This window comes from Natrix helvetica, assembly GCF_964273705.1.
Source record: "Natrix helvetica genome assembly, chromosome: 8".
NCBI classification, from domain to species: Eukaryota; Metazoa; Chordata; class Lepidosauria; order Squamata; family Natricidae; genus Natrix; species Natrix helvetica.
In genome coordinates this window covers 18,303,129-18,329,167 of record NC_138559.1, presented here as the reverse complement: position 1 = coordinate 18,329,167, position 26,039 = coordinate 18,303,129, and the positions used below count along the sequence as shown (strand labels likewise).

The 26,039-nt window shown below is 37.4% G+C and overlaps 1 protein-coding gene across 1 annotated transcript; it reads left to right on the top strand.

Annotated features, from left to right (window-relative positions):
- Nucleotides 1–1,963: 1,963 nt before the first annotated feature.
- On the top strand, nt 1,964–8,753 carry NPM2 (nucleophosmin/nucleoplasmin 2). The gene is made up of 7 exons (XM_081961094.1): nt 1,964–2,115; nt 3,582–3,669; nt 4,026–4,111; nt 5,643–5,762; nt 6,649–6,742; nt 7,280–7,467; nt 8,139–8,753. Exons 2-7 carry the CDS (start codon nt 3,600–3,602, stop codon nt 8,193–8,195), a joined length of 615 nt encoding a protein of 204 aa, XP_081817220.1. The 5' UTR covers nt 1,964–2,115; nt 3,582–3,599; the 3' UTR covers nt 8,196–8,753.
- Nucleotides 8,754–26,039: the final 17,286 nt, after the last annotated feature.

The following is a 26,039-nucleotide window of genomic DNA, read 5'->3' as shown; positions in this document are numbered from 1 at the left end:
TGCATGGACGGTTTGTTTCCTGTGGTCTTCTCCTCTTGCATTTTGCAGATGTTTGGCTTGCAAAAAGCTGGATGATCACGAGATGGGACCAATGAATACTCCAACATTTTTTTTTATCACCTGCTGATAGTCTGCCTTTTTCTAAATCAAATACAGTATGCTTTCAATTGACAAGCTCAGTCAAATGAAAAACTACTTCCTTACAGTTTAATAAAATAATGGGATTTTCAGGGGAGAACCTAAGGATACTGGCTGGGTGTTCTTCCTGAAACAGATTGCAACTGCATCCTCATTAAATTGATCACATAGATCTTTTTACAAGAACACTCTATCATATTACAGAAATTTGATTTTATGAAACATGGACACTAACCTCACTATTGATACAAAAGCTAAGAGTGGTGCAAAGAAACATGGAAAGATAACATGCTCAGCATCACATGACAAGATAGAAAGACCCACACGTGGATTAGAGAACAAATGAAAGTATACAATATCACCAAGAGTGTAAAAGAATTGAAATGGAAAAGGGCTGGTCATATAGCAAGAACCCCCAATGGCAGGAGAACCAAGGCAGTTATAGAATGGATCCCACTTGATTAAAAACGGCCACGAAAGAATCCTAAACATCACCTTGACATCAGCCAGTGTTGCAGGCCCAATTGGCAAAAGAATTGGTTGGAAACGTGCAAACCGGTAGCAACCCACTTCGGAACTGAAGTCCTTCACTTAACAAGTGTGGTAAAGGAAGTCATAAAACCCACTTAACAAATATCTCACTTAGCAACATAAATTCCAGGCTCAGTTGTGGTCTTTGAAAGGACTACGTGCAAATAAGCAATCCTGAAGGACCTAGCTTGACTTGTATATTAGTGTAAACTCCATAGGCAAACCACAACTTCAAATTGTTGCACTTATTTGGAAATATTTCATCTGAATTTGACTTCCTTGGAAGAAAAGTCTGATGGGCACTGGCGTGATTGCATTTTTAAACTACTCCTCTCAAAAAACCCAATCAATGAAACATGCTGCCTGAAGAACACCTGAAGATTATAAAAGTTCGGGCTTGTTCAACAGATTAAGGGTCTATGCTTGTAGACAATATCAAGTCATAATTGAAAGACAAACCTCATATTAAGTCACAGGGAAACAAAACACACAGATAAGGCCTCAAATTGTGCTTTTGTAATCCTCCCACAGTTGCTTCTCATGCAGTTATAGGAAAAATCAAACAGCTGTGCTGGTACATCATTTTAAAATCACCATACTTTTAATCATGGCTTGTTGATTAGCTGGCTGCGCTCTCACATTACACTGAGCTATAAAATATAATTTACAAGCAGAAGGGTTGGGTTCCCATAAGCTGATTCTGAGTCAAAGAAATGCTATGGCTTAAGTTAAGATGGGAATCCAAATAATTGTACAAATAAAATAATTTTTTTTTAAAAAAGGTTTTCTTTGTTTGCATCTTTCTCTGCAGTTCTGTAACCATCAATACAATATTATGCCATACACTAATAAATACAGCTTGTATCTGCCTGGAATGCCCTCTTAAAATAATAAACTAGGTTTGCACAACAAACTAGCATGCTACTACATAGATGTTAAGCTTCTGCCAGCTTGAAGGCCACACTGAGCTTTCTCTAAATGTTGATGGAGAGAAGATCCACAAAGGCTACACATACCTTGTGTGAGGCACATTTTTGAACCCCGGGCTTAGGCTAGACTCTTTGGTTGTTTTGTTGCCAATTGTAATTAATTCAGTTAAATCATGGCTAAATTCCTCCCCCCTCTTTTACAGAATGCTCTTCAGATATAGCATGTTGGGTTACAACTCCCAACACCCAATCTACCAAAGTTACTGGAACCTACAGATTAAGGTAGTGGCCATGTAGAGTAGTAAAACTGGAGAATACCGGCTTGAAGAAAGTTGGTTTATACCATTTCCTAATTTGGGAGATATTTGAGTAGGAGTGGGCTGGTTTTCTTTAAGACTGAAATCTTATGCTAGCTGCAAGGCTTACTTGATTGGCCTAAGGAGAGGTTAAATACCTGCTTCCCTTTTATAAAGGATGCCTGTTCAAAGTAGGTTTGGTGGTTCTTTCTGAAACTTTGGTGAGTTACTTGCATGAAAATCTCATATTGTGCTGATCTGAACTAAAAAAAATGGGGGAAACCGCATACATTCTTTTGTTAGTGCTTGGCTTTTTAAAAAATTGCCATCTAATTTGTGGGGTTTTTTTTCTTGTTTATTCAGCTGAAAACAGTATCTAAAATAACATTTAATTGAACTTGGGGTTCCCATTTAAAAATTAAAATGGAAAGGAAAAAGAGATCGTGTGTGAGAGAGAAACTTTTTGGGGGAAGTTAACTTGGATAAAAGGTTAACTTACAGCTTCACTTAGTAACAGGATAAGTTGGATACCATTGCAATAGGTTGTGTCAGGGATCTAAGACTTTTACCCAGAGCTTCATAACATGGATATTTGAACTTTGATAGTAGTTGTTTTCAAAATATTCATTTGAGATCATCACTTTTAAAACGTATTAAGAAATGAGAGCACGGTCTTTCTCAAGAAATGTTTTATTATAAGGTTCCCTCTTTGAAGGGGAAATGGTTTTATCTTATTCCTGAACTCAGTTGGAGTTGCACTCTTATGTATTTGGATTAATTTGCAGCTGAGTCACATGAGCCTAAGACCCAAAGGTGCTTTTTTCAAGCGGCAACTGGACTTTCTTGCTTTTCTTTGAAGATTGTTTCGCTTCTCATCCAGGAAGCTTCTTCAGTTGCCTCTTTGGGATTATTGCGACCTGAATGACTGAGAATCTCCATAGACGCGAGCCTAAGACATTTAGCCACTGAAAATAAATCTACACTGCTTTTATTTATTTATTTATATTTATTTAGTTTGTCAAAACATGTATGAGATAAGTATAAACGTGGACAGGAACACAGGAAATTGGTACAAATGAACGGGGACAATAGGACAGGGACGGTGGGCAGGCTGGTGTGCTTATGCACATCCTCTACAGACCTCTTACAAAAGGAGTGAGGCCCACGCTAGACAGTTAAAGGTTAAAGTTACGAGGGTTTGAGAATGTAACAACAGACGGGTAGTGCATTCCAGGTACTGACCACTCTGTTGCTGAAGTCATATTTTCTGCAATTGAGCCTGGAGCGGTTTTTGTTTAGTTTGTATCTATTGTTTGCCCATGTATTATTATTGCATTGAAGCTGAAGTAGTCATTGACAGGTAGGATGTCATAGCAAACAATTTTGTCGACTACGTTTAGGTCAGACCTTAGTTGGCGTAGTTCTAGGTTGTCCAAGCCCAACATTTCGAGCCTAGTGACAAAAAGGTATTCTATTGTGAGCAGAGGAGTGGAGTACTCTTCTCGTGAAATACCTCTGGAAAAAAAATTGTGCTTTTGCACAACTCAAACTGCAAAGTGCAATAATTCCCGAAGAAGCAAGCTGGGGTGGTATTTCTCACAGCTCTGAAGCTTTTGCGATACATGTTGAATGCTCCATCTGCTAAGTGTCCAGATTTTACAAAGCCTCTTGTCTTTGTCTTTTGAAGAGGATCTTTCCTGAAGCAATGGCCTTGGAAGCCAGTTCCGCTACCAATGAGAGTTTCTGCTCCGAAAAGCCTGTTTGTGTAATCTGGGGTAAGAAATGTTTTCTCTGGATTTGATCTAACCCAGGGGTCGGCAACCTTAAACACTCAAAGAGCCACAAAGGTCCTAACCGGAAGCCCCCCGTTCAGCTTTGGAGCCGACTGGAAGTCTGGTTCCCCCACCATAGAGTCTCCTCCTAGTGTGGCATCCTTTTTTCCTCTACCTGTCCTAACCGAAAGCCCTATCAATTGTGGAGCCGATCGGTGACAGGGAGCCGCAGCAGAGGGATGAAAGAGCCACATGCGGCTCCAGAGCCGTGGGTTGCCTACCACTGATCTAACCTAAGCCATCCACAGGAGAAAGTGAGTTGGCCAACCAACTTTCTAACGCCCCCTTTTTCTGCTCAGGATGTCAGCTCAACAGGGAAAATCCAGTCTATACATTTGATACTCCAGAAGAATGGTCCTGTGAGCAGCAGTTAGCTCTAAGAACAGTAAGTGAATAGCTGGTCTTTTTTTTTTTTAAAAAAAGGAGGTGAAATCCAAGGGGTTGGAGGTCAAAATGTTCTTCACTAGTCCCTCTGCTTCACATCTATTTTCTTCCAACTGCCTCCTACATCAGTGGTTTTCTTTGCCTCTGTTGATATCAAACTACGGTTGAATGCAAAGAGTTGAAATAATGTTGGGGCTTATATTTTAACAGCTTAGTTGCATAGGTAAGGGTAAAGGTTCCCCTCGTACATATGTGCTAGTCATTCCCGACTCTAGGGGGCAGTGCTCATCTCCGTTTCAAAGCTGAAGAGCCAGCGTTGTCCGAAGACGTCTCCGTGGTCATGTGGCTGGCATGACTAAATGCCGAAGGTGCATGGAACGCTGTTACCTTCCCACCAAAGGTGGTTCCTATTTTCCTACTTGTATTTTTATGTGCTTTCGAACTGCTAAGTTGGCAGAAGGTGGGACAAGTGATGGGCACTCACTCCGTTACGCAGTGCTAGGGATTTGAACCACTGAACTGCTAACCTTTCAGATTGACAAGCTCAGCATCTTAGCCAGTGAGCTACCATGTCCCTTTAGTTTCATAGCATTCCATTTTAAAAAAGTTACCAATTTGGGGCATTTTGAATACTGAGTTATGGTTTGCTCCTTCAAAAGACTCTGGATGAGGGTTTTCTATGTTTGTGAATCTCCAGAGAAAAATGACAGATATTAGTCAGGTTTCTAACTCTTGCATAGATATAGGGCTTAGCGTGCAATTTTCTTTTGATCCAGAGTCTTTATGGAATATATGTGGGATGCATGTAGACACACATTGAGGAAAATGGATAGTGTAGAAATACTATAAGCAGAAAATAAACATTTTTTTCTTAATCATAACCCATCATAACCAGTTCCCCCATTCGTATGATTAGGAATATTTCTGCCTTATTTACAAAATTCAGAAGTGTACAATTGTATAAAAAGTCTTGCTAAGATGTTACATTATGCAGTAATGATACAGTGGATTGGTTTGCTTAATAAATCTTTTTCTGCTGGTTAATGACTGCACTAAAGTTATTTATAAAGCCATGGTGGCGCAGAGGTTAAAATGTAGTATTGCAGGCTGACTGCCCACAGTCAGGAGTTCGATCCTGATCGGTTTAAGGATGACTCAGCCTTCCATCCTTCTGAGATCAGTGAAATGAGGGCTCTATAAAGTACTATGAAGCAGTATAAAAGTGTAAGTGCTGTTGCTATTTGAATTTATATAAACCTTAAACATCGGTTTATACATTAGAATGAAACAAGTTTATGCATAACTTATTACGCATATTAAGTCAAAACATCAGTCAACTCATCCTCAGGAGCTGTACATCTAGGATTTATGAGGGCTTCACTGAATGTATTTCGTGGCTTCACCGAATGTGTTTCTTGGCTTCACTGAATGTATTTCTTGGTCAGAGAATGTCTCCAGAACTCTCTGTTCAGAAATAATGTGGGTCCTTAAGATATTGTTAGCCTTGGTGACTCTGCCTTTCTTTCAAGTAGATCTGCCTTGGGGAAAAGGCCAAAGATGAATTCCATGTTGTAGAGATCTTGCCACCAAAGAGTAGCACCAATTCCACTCCAGTTCGCATTGCCACCTTGAAACTTTCTATACTTCCAATGGTGAGTGATATCATAGCCACGGTTTCCTTTTATAATTTCTCATTTGGTAGATCATTCCAAACACCTTCTAAAGCTAGCTTTTACTCTAAAGTTTTCTAGCAACCATAGTTGTACTCTTTAAAACATTTATCTCATGTAGTTCAGCTATGGTCCCTCTTGACCTCATCCATTAGATGCAGCTGTAGACTTTGCTAGCCACTGTTCATTCAGATACAGATTAACAGAGTTGGAAGGTCATCTAGTCCAACCCCCACCCAAGCAGACCCTACACCATTTCTGACAGATGGCAATCCAGTCTCTTCTTGAAAGCTTCCAGTAATGAAGCTCCCGAAACTTCTGAAGGTAAGCTGTTCCATTGGTTGACTGTTCTCACTGTCAGAAAATTTGTCCTTATTTCCAGGTTGAATCTCTCCTTGTTCAGTTTCCATCCATTATTCCTTGTCTGGCCTTCGGGTGCTTTGGAAAATAGCTTGACCCACTCCTCTCTGTGGCAGCCCCTCAAATATTGGAAGACTGCTATCATATCTCCCCTGGTCCTTCTCTTCACTAGACTAGCCATGCCCAGTTCCTGCAACCGTTCATCGTATGTTTTAGCCACCAGTCCCCTAATCATCCTAGTTTCTCCTCTCTGTACTTTTTCTGGAGTCTCAACATCTGTTTTATAGTGTGGTGACCAAAACTGGATGCAGTACTCTAGGTGTGGTCCTACCAAGGCTTTATAAAGTGGTGTTAGCACCTCCCTTGATCTTGATTGTATCCCTCTGTTAATGCAATTTAGGATTGCATTGGCTTTTTGGGCTGCTAAGTTAGTATTAATGATTTTTGTATTTTTGCTTAATTGAAATGTTGAATAACTTCTCAAACTATGCATTTTTATATTTTGTAGGCTACTCTAGCGGGGCTTGATTTAACTCCTCCAATCACATTTAGGCTAAAATCAGGATCTGGACCTGTGTACCTTGCTGGTCAACATGTAACAGGTAAAATCCAAAGCCCTTGAGACAATCTGAAGTTGATCTTGGGTTCTATTAAATAGATCTTCAGATTTGCTCAAATGTGTTTGTGATACATATAAATAAGTTTCACAAACACATATAAATAAGTTTCCAGAAATGCCTAAGCAGGGGGTTGGACTAGAAGACTTCCAACTCTATTCTATAATGGCCTCTTTAACCCTTCTTTCAAACCAGCGATCCTCTCTGTCCAAAATAGGGATTTTGTTGTCTTCAAAAGAGTGGCCCGTGTCTTTTAAATACAGATGGATGGCTGAATCTAGTCCTGGTGGGTTTGTTCTCCTACATTGTGCCATGCATTTATGAAGTGGTTGTTTTGAAAGAAACTCTTGAAAAAAAGCACCTTTGGGATAACCATGACCTGGATGACTGAGAATCTCCATAGACATTTAGAGTATAGCTAATGTTCCATTTCATGCGTCCTTTAAAGAAAATTGTCTGTGACTGCAGTCTAGGCAGTTTTCATAAAATTAGCAACATCTATAGCTCAGTTTTTGCTTGCAGTTGGCTTGCAGTGGAATGGAGAGGAGGATCAGGAGAGAGAATCTTCTTCTTCATCGTCCCAGCAAAGTGGTGATTCAGAAAGCTCTTCCACGGAAGACTCACCTGTAAAACCTGTGAAACATCCATCCAGCAAACATGTGGCTTCAGCCAAGAAGGGACAAGAGCCGCCTGTTCAGGAACCAACTCTGGTAAAGCAAGAAAGAAACAATTTGATTCTAATGCACAAATAGGCAGCTTATAAGTTGATTCCGCTGTTTTCCATATAAGAGGCCTTGCAGTGGATAAACAATGGCTAAAATGATAGGGATGATTTTATATATCTCGATCTACCTATGTACCCATGTACCTCTCTGTCTCTGACTCTGTCTCTCTCTTTCTCTTTGTCTGTCTGTCTCTTTCTCTGTCTCTCTCAGTCTTTCTCTCCTCCCACCCTCCCTCCCTCTCCTCCTCCCTCCCTCTCCTCCTCCCTCTCCATCATCTCCACGTTTCTATCTCTGTCCATATACATGCAATGGCTAAAATGATGACTTATATATAAAATAATATATATTTTATCACCGGGAGTAATGGCTCCCGGATTTTTTGATGCATTCTTTAAGTTAACAGATTTTGATTAAAACATTGTTGCAGTATAATGCGCTCAAGTACCCAAAATGCAACTGTGTGACTCTGTGTGTGTGTTTGTGTGTGTTGGCGGCTTTTGTAACTTTGAAACTGGATTGCAAGTAGCTTTAGTGGAGTCCGTTGTAACTTCAAATGGTTGCTTGAATGATCGGTTGTACGTTGAGGGCTCCTGTTTTAAATGTCCGTGAGTGGCATCTCAATGCTCATGTAACTCTGCCTTGGCTTTTTCCTGCAGACAAAAAAAAGCAACCGAGGAAAGAAGCCTACTGCTAAGGGGGAGCTGCGGCTTTAAATTCCTGCAGAAGGTGAAATAGATGTAACTTCCTTGAACCCATTTGAGAGAGACCCTTTCCAAATCCTAAAAGGTTCTCTGAAGAAGGGGCTTCTTCCAGTGTTTTGTTTTTTCACGAGTCATTCACTTATTAGATATGGGGACTTCATCCCTAAAGTAAAAACCCATAGGATGAAACCTTGCTTTCAAACCTTTGCATTTCTGGAAATTAGAAGATGTTTTTTTCTCCTAACACAAAGTGAATGACTATAAAAACAGTACGTGCAGAGTGTGCATGATTTAGGAATGATCAAGCCCCATTTTCAACTTCAGGAACTGTACGAGAAGCCATCAGAAAGTAAAATAGGTATCTATGTTTGCTTCTTCCATGTGATCTAAATTTGATCAGTAGGATAAGTTGGCAAGATCTGAACTGCAACATGAAAACAATGCAGTGGAGGAAAAAGAATGGTGTAAACCAGTAGAGGTTTGGCAGAAGGACACAGATGGATGGATTTGGAAAGGGATGAATATGTATGTCACTATATCCTTGTAAAAGAATTAAAACATTCACATCAATATGGTTTGTGACCTTTTTTTTTGAGGGGGGGGGGGAGTTCTGAGAAAGATTAATGTAAACATTTTTATGTTTTTGAGTGGAAAAGGCTAGACTTTCAGCCACAGCAGAAATTAGGACAATAGGGTAAGAATAGGTTCTATGGAACCTTTATGAATATTATCTATGTTCTGATCTAGGCTTCCTTAAAAATCATGAAGCAGTCTTAGTCCTGGCAAAACCTCTTTTATGATAAAGGGGACTACAGCATAAATAATGAAAAATGAAACCTTCACAACATGTTTTAAATGATTAAATGAGTCCCAGAATGTCTGAAAACATAAATGTCCTTGGAAAAGAAATTTTTAGGTCTACCTTGGAGAGACCCAAATTTCTTGACACTGGTAGAATGTGCAAAAATCATCTCAAGAACTCTGGTCAAAATGGCTTATTGATGTGTATTAAAATAGGTTGCAAGGATTCTCCCAGGGAATGCAATTCCTATGTGGTTTCTTGAACAGCAGGTTGTGGCATTTGATGCATATGCTTTAGGAAAGAAGTAAAAAAATAATAATAGCAAAATACAGGTTGTCCCAGGATCGATATGACCTACAGGAGCAAACACACAACTTACAGTATAATATTAGCCTAGGATTGAGAACTCCAGTTGAATAAATGCTTTTCTCACAATTACAATGGATTCTTGTTAGTTTTAATTCTGTATTTACAATTCTAATAAAAGTATATTTCAAAGACTGGAACTCTGCAAGAATAAATGGATGCTTGAATTTTAAAATTGAAGAGGACCCACATTTTGAATAGGGAAAAAAAAGCAATAAAGGAGAATATTTGTAAGTCAAGATTGAAATGGGAGTCCTTGAAGGTTGCTGAGTTTGGTTGTTTTCCTGCAGATGTTTTCTTATCCAAACTAAGTAACATCATCTGCATGGATGCACTCAGTTTGAGTAATGAAATGTCTGCAAGAAAACAACCAAACTCCAAGGACGCCAATTTCAACCTTCAGTTGCAGAGAACCAAGGACCCCTCAGAAGGCAGAGAATTCTCCTGAAATGTGCCGCTTTTTACCTCAGATCATTCAAACACTGCTCACTGGGCAATGTCAAGCTATAAGTTGGGCCCAAGATAGTCTTCAATTACTTTGGAAATGGTATAAGTGCAAACATAAGATACAATTTTACCATTATGAATTGGTATCTTTGAATGAATCTAATTTCAATGTATTTTCCAGTCGATTAAGAAAGGTTTCATAATGTCTTAGTCAAGCATTCAGGTATAGCCTACCATGAAGCACAGAACATGATGCACCATGCTATTGCTGATTCTTGGTCATAAGATTTTTATTATAATGTTGGACTATTTATAAACCCCACCTGCAATCTCCAGAGAACTTACATCCATCTGTGAGTTGCTGAGAAAGCATATCTGCGTGAGTTGTAATACGGACTTCGATAACAGGTCAGGATCATCTTCATCAATTCTATCAACGTTCCACCAAAATCTTCAATCTTATTTCAAAGCAACAAAGGCTGGAAGGAAAGAAACCATGAACAAGGTTTTGGGGTTCTCGATTACCATCCTTCTGTTCTCTGCCTTGGGTGAGTAGCCAAAATTAGAGCTATGAACACAATGAGTGTATTTTTGGGTACTGTACTCACTTCCTTTGTTTTGTCCATGACTAAGCCATAAACCCCAGTGTCTCACTGCTTCTAAGTGAGCATATGTTTTCTGAAGTGGGTGGGTGTTGGGTCCCATATTTTTCATTGTCTGAAAGTTGTAATGTGACTTAATTGATGGGAAGTTTCCACTCAGTTCTACAGCTTAAAAATGAGTAGAAAAAAGTGATGGAGATCAATACTTCACTTCAACTTCTGATGAGTACAACCAGAAATGAAAAACAAACAAACAAAAAAGCTTCAGAATCACAGTTGTGAGTCCAGAGTTCTTAAGCCCTTTTGAAATCACCACAAATTTTTTTTTTGTCATTATAGCAGTTCAATATTTCAGTTCCATAAAGTGATCTTGCTCTTGAAGAGCGATTATGGCTTTACGTACTGTGGTAATCTGATACTACCCAGTTTAAATATTATGGAAATTAATATTCTTTAACTCTATAGCTATAGAAATGAATGAGATAGATTTTGCTGTTTCTCTTTTCAACAGCTGAAGGTCTTACCTGCTTTAAATGTGACAGATATAAAGTGGGAGTTGGCTGTAGGAATGCACCTCAAACTTCGTGTATTGCTGGACCAGGTCAAAAGTGTAAAATTATAAACACTTTTTTAGGTATGTATGCTTCTACGGTACTTCAAAACTGATATTATTCAGATAAAACTATTCTCTCTGCGAACATCACACAGCTTCGAATTAAAATACAGTAGAGAGCTTACGACACCCTTGTTTTTCTGTGCTCTGGATAGAGAAGAACATAGAAAAGGGGTATGTAGTTTCTAGTGTTTAGCTATCAAATGCATTCCCTTTTTACAGACTGTCTCAATTCCGAGATTTCCCATGCAATTTTGGGTACGGATATCAATATCTTGGGGGATACTAGGAAGGACAAAGCTGTTCTATTCTTGGATATGTTCCAGAGGATTTGTGGTGCAACCAATAATGTGGATATGCTAATCTATTTTCTTTTTTAACAGAAGGAAGAATGAAAAATATAGTTACACTAGGATGCACTGACCCTAGTGAAGAATGTGATGAGACTGTTCACCATTCACATATTGGCCCCACTGACACCATATGTTGTAACACTAATCTTTGCAACGTGCCATAAAAAAAAAGCAACCCATCATGTTCCAACATCAATTCAGGACATATTTTTCTCTACTCTTTTTCAATTGTTTTTTTCTTCTTTTTCCTTGCTTCGGAAGGCTATGCTGCAGAAAATGACCTTATTAGTGCCTTGCTTTAAAGATGTCATGGCTTGTTTGGATTGTGATTGTAGTATTGTAGGCATTTACTAGTTCCAGTGTAGAAGCATAAATTGTGAGCAGTGTAATCCTTCAGTGTGTGCTTGTTGATTCTTCTAAAGGTTTGTTCTCCTCTTTTATCAAGGAGAGATATATATATATCTCCTTGATAGTGACCTTCTATCAGGAAGTGACCTTCCTCCCATATTTAGGCATACCAGGGATTGTAACACAAACACACACACACACACACACACACATTATATATATATATATATATTCCCTGGCTCAACTGATAAGGAAGAGAACCCGTGGCTTAGTGGTTCAGCCCGGGTTCTAATCCCAGTAAGGGTATGGCTAGCTGATGAGAGCTAATTAGCTCGAAATAGATCTATCCTAGTCTCCCTTTATTTATTTATCAGTACAATTACAACATTATATATATATATATATATATATATATATATATATATATATATATATATATATATATATATATATATATATATATATATATATATATATATATATATATATATATATATATATATATATATATATATATGTGTTGTATTTGTACTGATAAATAAATAAGGCATACCAGGGGTTGTAACACTAATACATACATACATACATACATACATACATACATACATACATACATACATACATACACATATATATATATATATATATATATATATATATATATATATATATATATATATATATATATATATATATATATATATATATATATATATATATATATATATATATATATATATATATATTGCTGGTTTTGTTGTATTCGGGTCTTCTCCCGTGTAGGATTGAGATTGTCTTTGCAACATTTCAGAGAGATCGCACTCGCCATCTTCAGGCTGTGGTCTTAAAGTTTCTATACATTATATATATATATATAATGTATTAAATTATGGAACTAAAATATGTCACACTTCCAGCAATCAAATACTTAATATAGATTGACCTATCAATATTAAATGCTGACAACTGTAAGATGAAAACCACAGATGTCGGATATATAGATAACAGATCATTTATCTATCCATCACTTCAATAAACAGTAAATGTGATTTCAAACTGCTCCAGAATGATGTGTAAAGAAATTACTTTTGGGGACAATTGGGGAGTTTCTGTGATTTTTGATGAGGGAAAGAAAGATGCCAGCAGATGCTATTCGGGGTCAACATTCATGCTGCAGTATAGTAGACATACTCTAAACTCATTTTTGGTATAGTTACAAATGGGGCAGATTTCTTCCATATTCAGTTATTTTTATTTATTTTTATTTGCCAACAAGTACAAGGAAACAAGTAGGAAAAACAGATGAAAAAATGGCACAAATAAATGGATCAAGATAAGCAAAACATAGCCAATAACACATAAAAAGAGTACATATAAATTGGACAGTAGGACAGGGACGGTAGCCACACTGGTGCGCTTATGCATGCCCCCTTAGGGACCTCTTAAGAAACGCGTAAGATCCACGGCAGACAATATTCCAATTCTAACGGGATGGAATCCTTTCTGAAAAGTTCCTGGAGAATCGCAGCTAAACAACACACATCCATCGAGCTATTTCATCGAGACTTTGAAGGGTTGAGTGTTGCAAAATAGAGATATCCCTTCCAATGTTGCAATTTCTTACAGTGCTGTTTCTAATACTGCATTACAATATGATACGGTGGTATTCTATAGCAGAATAGATTATTATTCTATTAAAAAGGCAGGACAAAATGTTTCCTCCATCTCAAATGCAGCTGGTGTCCTTCATTCCTCACTGAGCAGCCATAGATCCTTTTATCTTGGTTGTACATCTACCCACTGGAGCTTAGGGCATTGCACACCAGAGCAGAGCAAGGTATTGTTCAACATTAATAATCCGAACACGTATAAGATGGTTATATAAAGAATAAGAATCGTAATAAGAGTAATAGACCTAAATTGCAGTGCCAGAACACATTTCAAATGGATTTGGTACCTTGAATGCTTTAGTTTCTGTCTCAACAACCTGAGACCATGCACACTTTCCATAGGAATTACATAACACAATGTCACAACTAATGTCAGGGTAATGATGATTTAATAGCTGACCAGCTGCTGTAATGTTGTAATGCTGTAACACTATAACGATGATGCAACGGTAGCAATGAGTCAGCAGGGTTATTTGACTGCTACTGCTTTAAGAGGCTGTAATATGAGAGAGACCCTGGGAGGACAGATCTCTCTCTCTCTCTCTCTGTGCTTCCATGCTATAGATGATTGATTGACTGACTTTGCCTAGTACATGTATGTATATATTCCTTGTAGATAAATCCCTATTTGAAAGACAAACATGTTTACTGTATTTTGCTCCTGGGTTGTCTCAATATAGTCACACTGGGTGTACTCTGACAACAACAGCCCAGTATAGATCATTTACATTAGCTGGATCACAAGAAGCAGGTCACCAACATCAGATGTGTTGTGATACCCCAATAGAGAAGGAATCATGGCATCCCGGAAACTGTTTGGAGAACTTGCCATGGCTATCTCGCCAGGGCCATCTTGCTCCGGTTGACTTTCCCCAGCCAACTCAAGTTGGGGCAACTCCCCATGGCCAACTTCCTGTGGACAACTCCTCAAGGGCTAATTCAATGCAGGATAACTCAATGCAAGATAACTGTACTATACTTCTTCAATATTAGTGTGGAAATACTGGAATAGAATCATTACAGAAATGATGATAAAGGAGGGACAGCATGAAATGTGAATGACAAAAATGATGTTGCAATACAGTACCGTTATCTCACATTTAGTTATCCCGTGTTGAGTTAGCCGTGACAAGCTGTCCCATTCCACCTGGAGGGTGCCAATCCCAATTATCTCATTCATGCAACTAGCGCAGGGTTGTAGTATCTTTGGATTTCAGCTAAGAATGAGCTACACCATGGCTCAGTAACACTGTCATTCCATCCCTCCAAATGTCATGGATTCTGCAATACATTTAAAACTGAGCTGTGCACTTTCTATTGGCTTCTATGAGATGTTCCACATTCCTGATTCATGTTCAGCTTGTTATTAACGAATGCTTAAAAAGGTAAGTGTGCAAGAAGAAATCAAAATAATGCAAAAATTATTAGACTATTCTGAGCCTTCAAAAATAAATGGTTGAATTTCTTGACACTGGTAGAATGTGCAAAAATTATCTGGTCAAAATGGCTATGGGCATGTATCAAAATAGGTTGCACGGATTCTCCCAGGGAATGCAATTCCTACGTAGTTTCTTGAACAGCAGGTTGTGGCATTTGATGCCAATGCTTTAGGAGAGAAGTAAAAAATAATAGCAAAATACAGGTTGTCCCAGGATCGATATGACCCACAGGAGCAAACAAACAACTTACAGTATAATATTAGCCTAGGATTGAGAACTCCAGTTGAATAAATGGTTTTCTCAGGGAACAATTAAAATGGATTCTTGTTAGTTTTAATTCTGTATTTACAATTCTAATAAAAGTATATTTCAAAGACTAGAACTCTGCAAGAATAAATGGATGCTTGAATTTTAAAATGGAAGAGGACACACATTTTGAATAGGGAAAAAAACCCAATAAAGGAGAATATTTGTAAGTCAAGGTTGAAATGGGAGTCCTTGAAGGTTGCTGAGTTTGGTTGTTTTCCTGCAGATGTTTTCTTATCCAAACTAAGTAACATCATCTGCATGGATACACTCAGTTTGAGTAATGAAATGTCTGTAAGAAAACAACCAAACTCCAATGACGCCAATTTCAACCTTCAGTTGTAGAGAACCAAGGACCCCTCAGAAGGCAGAGAATTCTCCTGAAATGTGCCACTTTTTACCTCAGATCATTCAAACCCTGCTCACTGGGCAATGTCAAGATATAAGTTGGGCCCAAGATAGTCTTCAATTACTTTGGAAATGGTTTAAGTGCAAACATAAGATACAATTTTACCATTATGAATTGGTATCTTTGAGTGAATCTAATGTCAATGTATTTTCCAGTCGATTAAGAAAGGTTTCATAATGTCTTACTCAAGCATTCAGGAATAGCTTAAATGCTTAAAAAGATAAGTGTGCAAGAAGAAATCAAAATAATGTAAAAATTATTAGAATATTCTGAGCCTTCAAAAATAAATGGATGGTTGAATTTTAAAATGGAGGTTAGCTTTTGGAGGCCACCATTTGGAGAGGAAAAACAGCAGAATATGGAATAGAAGAAAGATATTTTTTCTTAAATATGCTCCTTTTTGCTTTAGTTTAGTACATCTTTCTGCTGTTAATACGCTGATTTCAAGGCATATTTTTGGCACAAGGAAATCTCCAATTGCTTTGAAAATGGTACAAATGTATCATAAGAAACACACAGAATGGAGAAGAAGAATCCTAAGACAACTTGAGTCTTACCAACAGGAGCATAATATTTATGATTGAATTTAATTTCAGTGCATTTTCCAGTCGATTAAGAAAGTTTTTCATAGTGTCTTACTCAAGCATTCAGATGTAGACTACAACAAGGCACAGAACATACTGCACCGGCCTATTGCTGATTCTTGGTCAAAATATTTTTATTGTAAATTTGGAGCATTTATAACTCCACCTTCATTATGCAGAGAACTTACATCCATCTGTGACTTGCTCTGAAAGTACGTCTGTGTGAGTTGTAGTCCTGACTTCGATAACAGGTCAGGATCATCTTCATCAATACAAATCAAGGTTCCAACGAATTCTTTAATCTTATTTCAAAGCAACAATTACTGGAAGAAAGAAAACATGAGCAAGGCTTTGTGGTTCTCAGTTGCCATCCTTCTCTGCTCTGCCTTGGGTGAGTAGCCAAAAGTTTTCAGCAGTACAGGTAACCCTCAACCTATGACCACAATCGAGCCCAATACTCATGCTTTTAAGTGAAACATTTGTTAAGTGAGTTTTCCCGTTTTATGAGTTTCCTTGCCACAGTTGTTAAGTGAACCACTGCAGCTGTTAATTTAGTAACACAGTTGTGAGGTGAATCTGGTTACCCCACAGACTTTGCTTGTCAGAAGTTCATAAAAGGGGATCATGTGACCTCCGGACATAGCAACCATCACAAATATGAACCAGCATTTGAGTTTTGATCACGTGATTACAGGGATGCCGCATCGTTGTAACTTTGAACAGTCACTAAATGAACTGTTGTAAGTCAAGGACCACCTGTGTTGCTGCAATGAATGGCTGCATTTTTTGGATCCCGATTTCCTTCATTTTATCAATTTAGTTGAGCGATAAACCAAGTGTCCCACTGCTTATAAATGGACACACATTTTGTGGATAGTGGTTTATGTCCCATGTTTTTACTTTCTTGACAGTTGTAGTGCCCAGAGTTCTTAAGCCCTTTGGAACCACCAGAAACATTTCTGTGGAAACATGTCGACCATAACAAAATATGTTACAAAATTCAATATTTCAGCACCATAATGATACCAACTGCTGGTATCTTTGGGGAAATGAGAGGTAAAGAAATTTTGGAGCTGTGGAAATTAATTAAATTTATATAATATCTCTCTTGCTTCTTATTTTTCCAGCAGTTGAAGCTCTTATCTGCAACAACTGCCAACAATTTAAGCTCGAACTTGGTTGTGTCGATAAGAAACCATCATTAACTTGCACTGCTAAACGAGGCCAAAAATGTAAAACTGTGACATCTTTTCTAGGTATGTATGTTTCTACTTAAAATCTGATATTACTCAGATAAAAATATTCCTTCTGTACATGACACATACTTGTCAATTAAAAATACAGTAGAGTATTTAGGAACCTCTTGTTTTATGTGCTTTGGGCAAAGAGGAAAGTAGAGAGGGGGGTATGCAATTTGTAGTTTTGATCTATCAAAGGCAATCCATTCCATTTTTACAGACTTTCCCATTCTTGGTGGCCACCAAGACCAGTAATTTAGAGTCTCAATTTCCATAATTCCCACTCACTGGAGACCAATATTTTGGAGGTACTAAGAAGGGGAAAGCTATTCTAAGGAGGTTTCTTGTATATGGTGTTCAGCTATGCAGATTGTGGAACCAATGATGTAAGTGTGCTAATCCGTTTTCTTCTTTTATAGATGGAACAATCAGAGGTATAATTGAACAAGGTTGCACAAAATCGATTAAAGAATGTGATCTGCATGTTTTCAATGCAACAGTGGGCCCCGTGAAAACAACATGTTGTGATGACCGTGACCGCTGCAACACACCATAAACAAAGCAGTTGTGGTGTACCAACCTCACCTTCAATTCAGCACATATTTCTCTCTACTACTTTCAGTTTATTTTTCCTTCTTCAAGCTTCTCTAGTCTATGCTGCAGAAAACTATCCGATTAGTCCACTGCTTTAAAAATGTGGCATGTTTGGGGATGTGGTTGTAGTACTGTAGATGTGTTTTCTGGTTCCAGTGAAGAAGCATGAATGGCGAGAGATGTAATTCTTCCATCTGTACTTGTTCATTCTTCTAGGCACTTGTTCTCCACTTTTATCAAGAATATGTTTGTGTCTGTCTGTCCCTCTGTCTCCCACTTTCTCTTTCTTGTTGTCTCTATGTTTAATATATATTAAATTATATATAATTTAATCTAATACATGTGCATGCATGCATACACACACACACACACACACACATGCTTATATTAAGTTAAATTAAATTAGGACATACTGGCAAAATGTGAAATTTTGTCCCATGACAAAATATGACCCATTTCCTGCCATGAAACAACTATAGAACTATTAAATGCTGACAACTCAAAAATCAAACCACAAACATCTGTTTGTCTGTCTGCCTGTCTGCCATCTAATGGCTCCAATGAACACCAAGAAGATGTCAAATATTAATGATTCCACCATAAATCATTTCTATCACCTGGATCACAGGAAGATGGTCACTACTGCTCCCAAGATACATTCAAGGATATGCATTGCCCTATCCAAATAGAGAAGGGATCATGGTATCCCAGAAAGTCCCAAACCAAATGCTATACAGCTCAACAATAATTCTCTGCTGTTACTTTCTGGTACCAGTTTTCTATCTTGGAGCAAAGCCAAGGCTGTAACATCTCCAAATCGGAATCCATACAATTGGAGTTTGAACATGGACTATAGAATGTCGACCTGTTCTCTGATTTATTTCTTAGTTTCCTCTGAGGGCCCTCCACCTTTCTCAAACATAGGATATTGCATAATGGAAAATTAGATTCAACTCAGGAACTGATTATTTTAAGTAGTCATAGTGCTGTCACATACACACGTTCTTTAGTTAGTCATTTATCCAGAGCATATACATAGAGGGATTGCATTTATTGTGAAGCCTAACCCACAACAGCCTACCTACTACTAAGTGTGATCACTTGCATTTTACTAAAAACATATTGAATAGGTTGATATATCAGATTATATGCTTTGTATAACATAAACATATATAACATGTTATACATGTTATGCATAACATAACATAAAAGGGATTATTTTATCATTGATTTGTAGATGGAAAAATGGCCAAGTAGTTCAAGACACTTTGGAAACAGTCTTACCATAAACCGGAAGAATAAGCACCAACATTATTGTTACTCCTAACAAAGAAAAGTGATAAAATAAAACATGCTCCAATGTAAAAAGTACAAGACAACAAAATTCTAACTTTCAACCAGTTCTGTTCTAGAATTAGCATTTCACTGCAACTCTTTCATCTACCTATAGAAAATGTTGGATTAATGCAATAAAGAATTGTTAATATTGTTGAAATTCATTAAAACTTTCTTCCTTGTTTAAAAATCTTTTTGCCTGAGTTTTTCTCTTCTCTTAACAAGACAAAAAGAAAAGCCCACACAGTGTGTTTGATACAATGCTTCTTCTAATGCAGGCCAGATCTAGGAAATGTTTTACTCTTCTGACTTATGTCTCGATGTGTTGCTAATTCCAAAGGTGCTTTTTCAAGAGGCAACTGGACTTTCTTTGCTTTTTATCCTTGAAGATGTTTTGCTTCTCATCCGCTATGTTTCTTGAGTTCTGACTCAGAAAAAGTGTTAGAATGTTATTCGTTTCACATTTCTGACTTATGTTCAGACCGGTTGCTAGTAACAAAACTGCTTTTTCCAAGAGGCAATGGGACTTACTTTGTTTTTCCTTGAAGATGTTTTGCTTCTCATTCAGGAAGCTTCTTCAGTTCTGACTCAGAACTGAAGAAAATTCTTGAATGAGAAGTGAAATGTCTTCAAGGAAAGACAAGAAAGTCCAGTTGCACCCTTAGGACAACGATGAACTGGATGATTGAAAATTTGCACAGGCACCTGTTGTTAATGTGTACACTCTTAGGTGTTCAGGAATAAACTGAAATACTGCAAAAATTGTTAGAATATTATTAGTTTGCGAGAATAAATGGATGGTTGAATTATAAAATGGAAGACAGCTCTTGGAGGCCACCATTTGGAGAGGAAAAACAGCAGAGTAGGAAATAGCAGAAAGATAAATTTTCTTAAATATGCTCCTTTTTGCTTTAGTTTATCTTACTGTTGTTAATATGTTGATTTCAAGACATATTTTTGGCAGAAGGAAATCTCCAATTGGTTTGAAAATGGTACAAATGTATCATAAGAAACACACAGAATGGAGAAGAAGAATCCTAAGAGAACTTGAGTCTTACCAATAGGAGCATAATATTTATGATTGAATTTAATTTCAGTGCATTTTCCAGTCGATTAAGAAAGTTTTTCATAGTGTCTTACTCAAGCATTCAGGTGTAGCCTACAACAAGGCACAGAACATACTGCACCGGCCAGTGCTGATTTATGGTCAAAAGATTTTTATTGTAAATTTGGAGCATTTATAACTCCACCTTCATTATGCAGAGAACTTACATCCATCTGTGACTTGTTCTGAAAGTACATCTGTGTGCGTTGTAGCCCTGACTTCGATAACAGGTCAGGATCATCTTCATCAATACAAATCAAGGTTCCAACGAATTCTTTAATCTTATTTCAAAGCAACAATTACTGGAAGAAAGAAAATATGAGCAAGGCTTTGTGGTTCTCGGTTGCCATCCTTCTCTGCTCTGCCTTGGGTGAGTAGCCAAAAGTTTTCAACAGTACAGGTAACCCTCAACCTATGACCACAATCGAGCCCAATATTCATGCTTTTAAGTGAAACATTTGTTAAGTGAGTTTTTCCCTGTTTTATGAGTTTCCTTGCCACAGTTGTTAAGTGAACCACTGCAGCTGTTAATTTAGTAACACAGTTGTGAAGTGAATCTGGTTACCCCACAGATTTTGCTTATCAGAAGTTCATAAAAGGGGATCATGTGACCTCGGGACATAGCAACCATCACAAATATGAACCAGCATTTGAGTTTTGATCACGTGATGACAGGGATGCCGCATCATTGTAACTTTGCACAGTCACTAAATGAACTGTTGTAAGTCAAGGACTACCTGTGTTGCTGCAATGAATGGCTGTATTTTTTGGATACCGATTTCCTTCATTTTGTCAATTTAGTTAAGCCATAAACCAAGTGTCTCACTGCTTCTAAATGGACACACATTTTGGGGATAGTGGTTTATGTCCCATGTTTTTACTTTCTTGACAGTTGTAAGTTGTTCTTAAGCCCTTTGGAACCACCACAACATTTCTGTGGAAACATGTTGACCATAACAAAATATGTTACAAAATTCAATATTTCAGTGCCGTAAAGTGAACTGGGACTCGTAAAGCAATTGTGGCTTTAAGTAGACTGTGATAATCTGATGCTTACTACCCAGTTTAAATATCTGGGAAATGAACCTGGGCTAAGAATGAGAAAAAGAAGAAGTTTACAATATTCTAAATCCTTTACAATTTCTTCACTGATGTATACATTTCTCCATGTCATAATTCATAGTGCTGTTTCCGTGGAGCATTTAAGAAATATAATGGAAATCTATAATTTTCCACTTCTATCTTGCCTTTCAGAAAGCTGCACAGTATTGTGGAATCACTGATTATCATCCGATATTACAAAACTTTGTTTATCTTGAACATTTATTGCATTCTTTAAATATAGCTCTCCTTGTGAATGAAGGAAAGTCTCCCTCTCGTTTTTTTTCAATTTCACTATTTTGCCTACAAGTCTATTGATACCAAATACTGGTATCTTGTTAAACCTTTGGAGAAATGAGAGGTAAAGAAATTTTGGAGCTGTGGAAATTAATTAAATTTACATAACATCTCTCTTGCTTCTTCTTTTTCCAGCAGTTGAAGCTCTTATCTGCAACAAGTGCAGAAAATTTAAGCTTGAATTTGGTTGTGTCGATAAGAAACCATCATTAACTTGCACTGCTAAACAAGGCCAAAAATGTAAAACTGTGACATCTTTTCTAGGTATGTATGTTTCTACTTAAAATCTGATATTACTCAGATAAAAATATTCCTTCTGTACATGACGCATACTTGTCAATTAAAAATACAGTAGAGTATTTATAAACCTCTTGTTTTCTGTGCTTTGGGCCAAGAAGAAAGTAGAGAGGGGGGTATGCAATTTGTAGTTTTGATCTATCAAAGGCAATACATTCCATTTTTACAGACTTTCCCATTCTTGGTGGCCACCAGTAATTTAGAGTCTCAATTTCCATAATTCCCACCCACTGGAGACCAATATTTTGGAGGTACTAAGAAGGGGAAAGCTATTCTGATGAGGTTTCTTGTATATGGTGTTCAGCTATGTTGATTGTGCAACCAATGATGTAAGTGTGCTAATCTGTTTTCTTCTTTTATAGGGGGAACAATCAGAGGTATAATTAAACAAGGTTGCACAAAATCGATTAATGAATGTGATCTGCAAGTTTTCAATGCAACAGTGGGCCCCGTGAAAACAACATGTTGTGATAACCGTGACCGCTGCAACACACCATAAACAAGGCAGTTGTGGTGTACCAACCTCACCCTCAATTCAGCACATATTTCTGTCTACTTCTTTCAGTTTATTTTTCCTTCTTCAAGCTTCTCTAGTCTATGCTGCAGAAAACTATCCGATTAGTCCACTGCTTTAAAAATGTGGCATGTTTGGGGATGTGGTTGTAGTACTGTAGATGTTTTCTCTGGTTCCAGTGAAGAAGCGTGAATGGCGAGAGATGTAATTCTTCCATCTGTACTTGTTCATTCTTCTAGGCACTTGTTCTCCACTTTTATCAAGAATATGTTTGTGTCTATCTGTCCCTCTGTCTCCCACTTTCTCTCTCTTGTTGTCTCTATGTTTAATATATATTAAATTAAATATAATTTAATCTAATACATGTGCATGCATGCATAGACACACACACATGCTTATATTAAGTTAAATTAAATTAGGACATACTGGCAAAATGTGAAATTTTGTACCATGACAAAATATGACCCATTTCCTGCCATAAAACAACTATAGAACTATTAAATGCTGACAACTCAAAAATCAAACCACAAACATCTGTTTGCCTGTCTGCCTGTCTGCCATCTAATGGCTCCAATGAACACCAAGAAGATGTCAAATATTCATGATTCCACCATAAATCATTTCTATCACCTGGATCACAGGAAGATGGTCACTACTGCTCCCAAGATACATTCAAGGATATGCATTGCCCTATCCGAATAGAGAGGGGATCATGGTATCCCAGAAAGTCCCAAACCAAATGCTATACAGCTCAACAATGTTTCTCTGCTGTTACTTTCTGGTACCAGTTTTCTATCTTGGAGCAAAGCCAAGGCTGTAACATCTCCAAATCTGAATCCACACAACTGGAGTTTGAACGTGGACTATAGAATTTTGGCCTGTTCTCTGATTTATTTCTTAGTTTCCTCTGAGGACCTTCCACCTTTCTCAAACATAGGATATTGCATAATGGAAAATTAGATTCAACTCAGGAACTGATTATTTTAAGTAGTGATAGAGCTGTCACATGCACACGTTCTTTAGTTAGTCATTTATCCGGAGCATATACATAGAGGGATTGCATTTATTGTGGAGCCTAAGCCACCACGGCCTACCTACTACCAAGTGTGATCACTAGCATTTTACTAAAAACATATTGAATAGGTTGATATATCAGATTATATGCTTTGTATAACATAAACATATATAACATGTTATACATGTTATGCGTAACATAACTTAAAAGGGATTATTTTATCATTGACTTGTAGATGGAAAAATGGCCAAGTAGTTCAAGACACTTTGGAAACAGTCTTACCATAAACCTTAAGAATAAGCACCAACATTATTGTTACTCCTAACAAAGAAAAGTGATAAAATAAAACATGCTCCAATGTAAAAAGTACAAGACAACAAAATTCTAACTTTCAACCAGTTCTGTTCTAGAATTAGCATTTCAGTGCAACTCTTTCATCTACCTATAGAAAATGTTTGATTAATGCAACAAAGAATTGTTAATATTGTTGAAATTCATTAAAACTTTCTTCCTTCTTTAAAAATGTTTTTGCCTGAGTTTTTCTCTTCTTTTAACAGGACAAAAAAAAGCCCACACAGTATTTTCACATCCTATTTCATTTAACATAAAAGAAGGAATGCTACATAAATATGCAATAGAAGAAAAAAAGAAAACATCAAATCATAAAAGATCTGCATTAATCAACAACAATATAGTAGATAAGAGGACTTATCAAGGCAAAGGAGTTTATGTTTTCTAACTAGTGAAGGGAGCTTTTAAGAAGAAATTGGACAACCATTTATCTGGTATGGTATAGGGTCTCCTGCTTGAACATGAGGTTGGACTAGAAGACCTCTAAGGTCCCTTCCAGCTTGTGATCAATACATTCTTATCAATAAATTGGAAACATCTTTTAACTGTGACTTTCACTTGCAAGCCTCTACTTTTTTTCTTTTTGATAAAACCCTATTATTGTTATAAAAGCATAGGTTTTCCCCATATCAAACATACAGTATGTACCTTTTCCTTCATTCATCAGTGAGCAATTACATTTCCTTATCTCTTTGCACAGAAATATTCAAATTAATGTCTCTTGTGTCAATCTGCCTAGGAATTCACAGCATTGCCCACTATAGTAGAATAAAATGAACTGAAGTTCAGTGTTGTTTAACATACCATATCTGATCCTGTAGTAGCAACTTAGAAATTGAAAGGACAGAGTGTATCTGTTTCTTTTGAGGAAATTTGCCTATCCTGCTGTAATGTCACCACCATAATTCCTGAACTAAAGACAGAAGACAAAATAGGCGTTCCAAAATTTCTTTGTGGAAATCATCTTCATTGCCTTGACCCATATCAACCCTATCAGAGCCTCAGGAGACATGTCCACGGTCTCCACCAGTTCTATCGGTAGCTCGGAGGGTGAATGGAGGTGAGAGTCAATGGACATACTGAGAAATGTTTCAGCATCATCTTGGTTGCTCTGCAGGAAATCATTTCTCACTGGTCAATCTCTTCCAGAAAATCCAATAGCCAGAAACATACATGGCAGTCCAAGGAGATGATCCAATCTGGGTCAGTCTTTATGACCAGAGGCTTTGTCTTCTGAGCTTTTGGACCCATGCTGGGACCCATCAACAGGGAACAACTCTGGGCTGGCTATTTTTAAAGAATTTTTAAAGATAGTTTCTAGAATAACTTTTGATATTTAGGTTGGGTTGTTGATGGCTGGCTGTGATCTACATATAAAAAGTTACACACAACCACATGAATATCACTTGCAGAACAGACCACATAGAGAAGTTCCCTAAGGATGAGCTCCAGCATGTGTCTGAAAGCTTGTAAGACAAAACTTCTGGTCCTGGTTACTGACCCCGATTGGATCCTGCAACATTACCCTGGGACATGTATGTTCACCTTCATTCCTGAGTCCAAGTACACATCTAAGTAAAGAGGCATCATGATTTCATTTGTGTTTGATACAATGCTTCTTCTAATGCAGGCCAGATCTAGGAAATGTTTTACTCTTCTGACTTACGTCTCGATGTGTTGCTAATTCCAAAGGTGCTTTTTCAAGAGGCAACTGGACTTTCTTTGTTTTTTCCTTGAAGATGTTTTGCTTCTCATTCAGGAAGCTTCTTCAGTTCTGACTCAGAACTGAAGAAAATTCTTGAATGAGAAGTGAAATATCTTCAAGGAAAGACAAGAAAGTCCAGTTGCCTCTTGAAAAAGCACCCTTAGGACAACGATGAACTGGATGATTGAAAATTTGCACAGGCAACTGTTGTTAATGTGTACACTCTTAGGTGTTCAGGAATAAATTGAAATACTGCAAAAATTGTTAGAATATTATTAGTTTGCGAGAATAAATGGATGGTTGAATTATAAAATGGAAGACAGCTGTTGGAGGCCACCATTTGGAGAGGAAAAACAGCAGAGTAG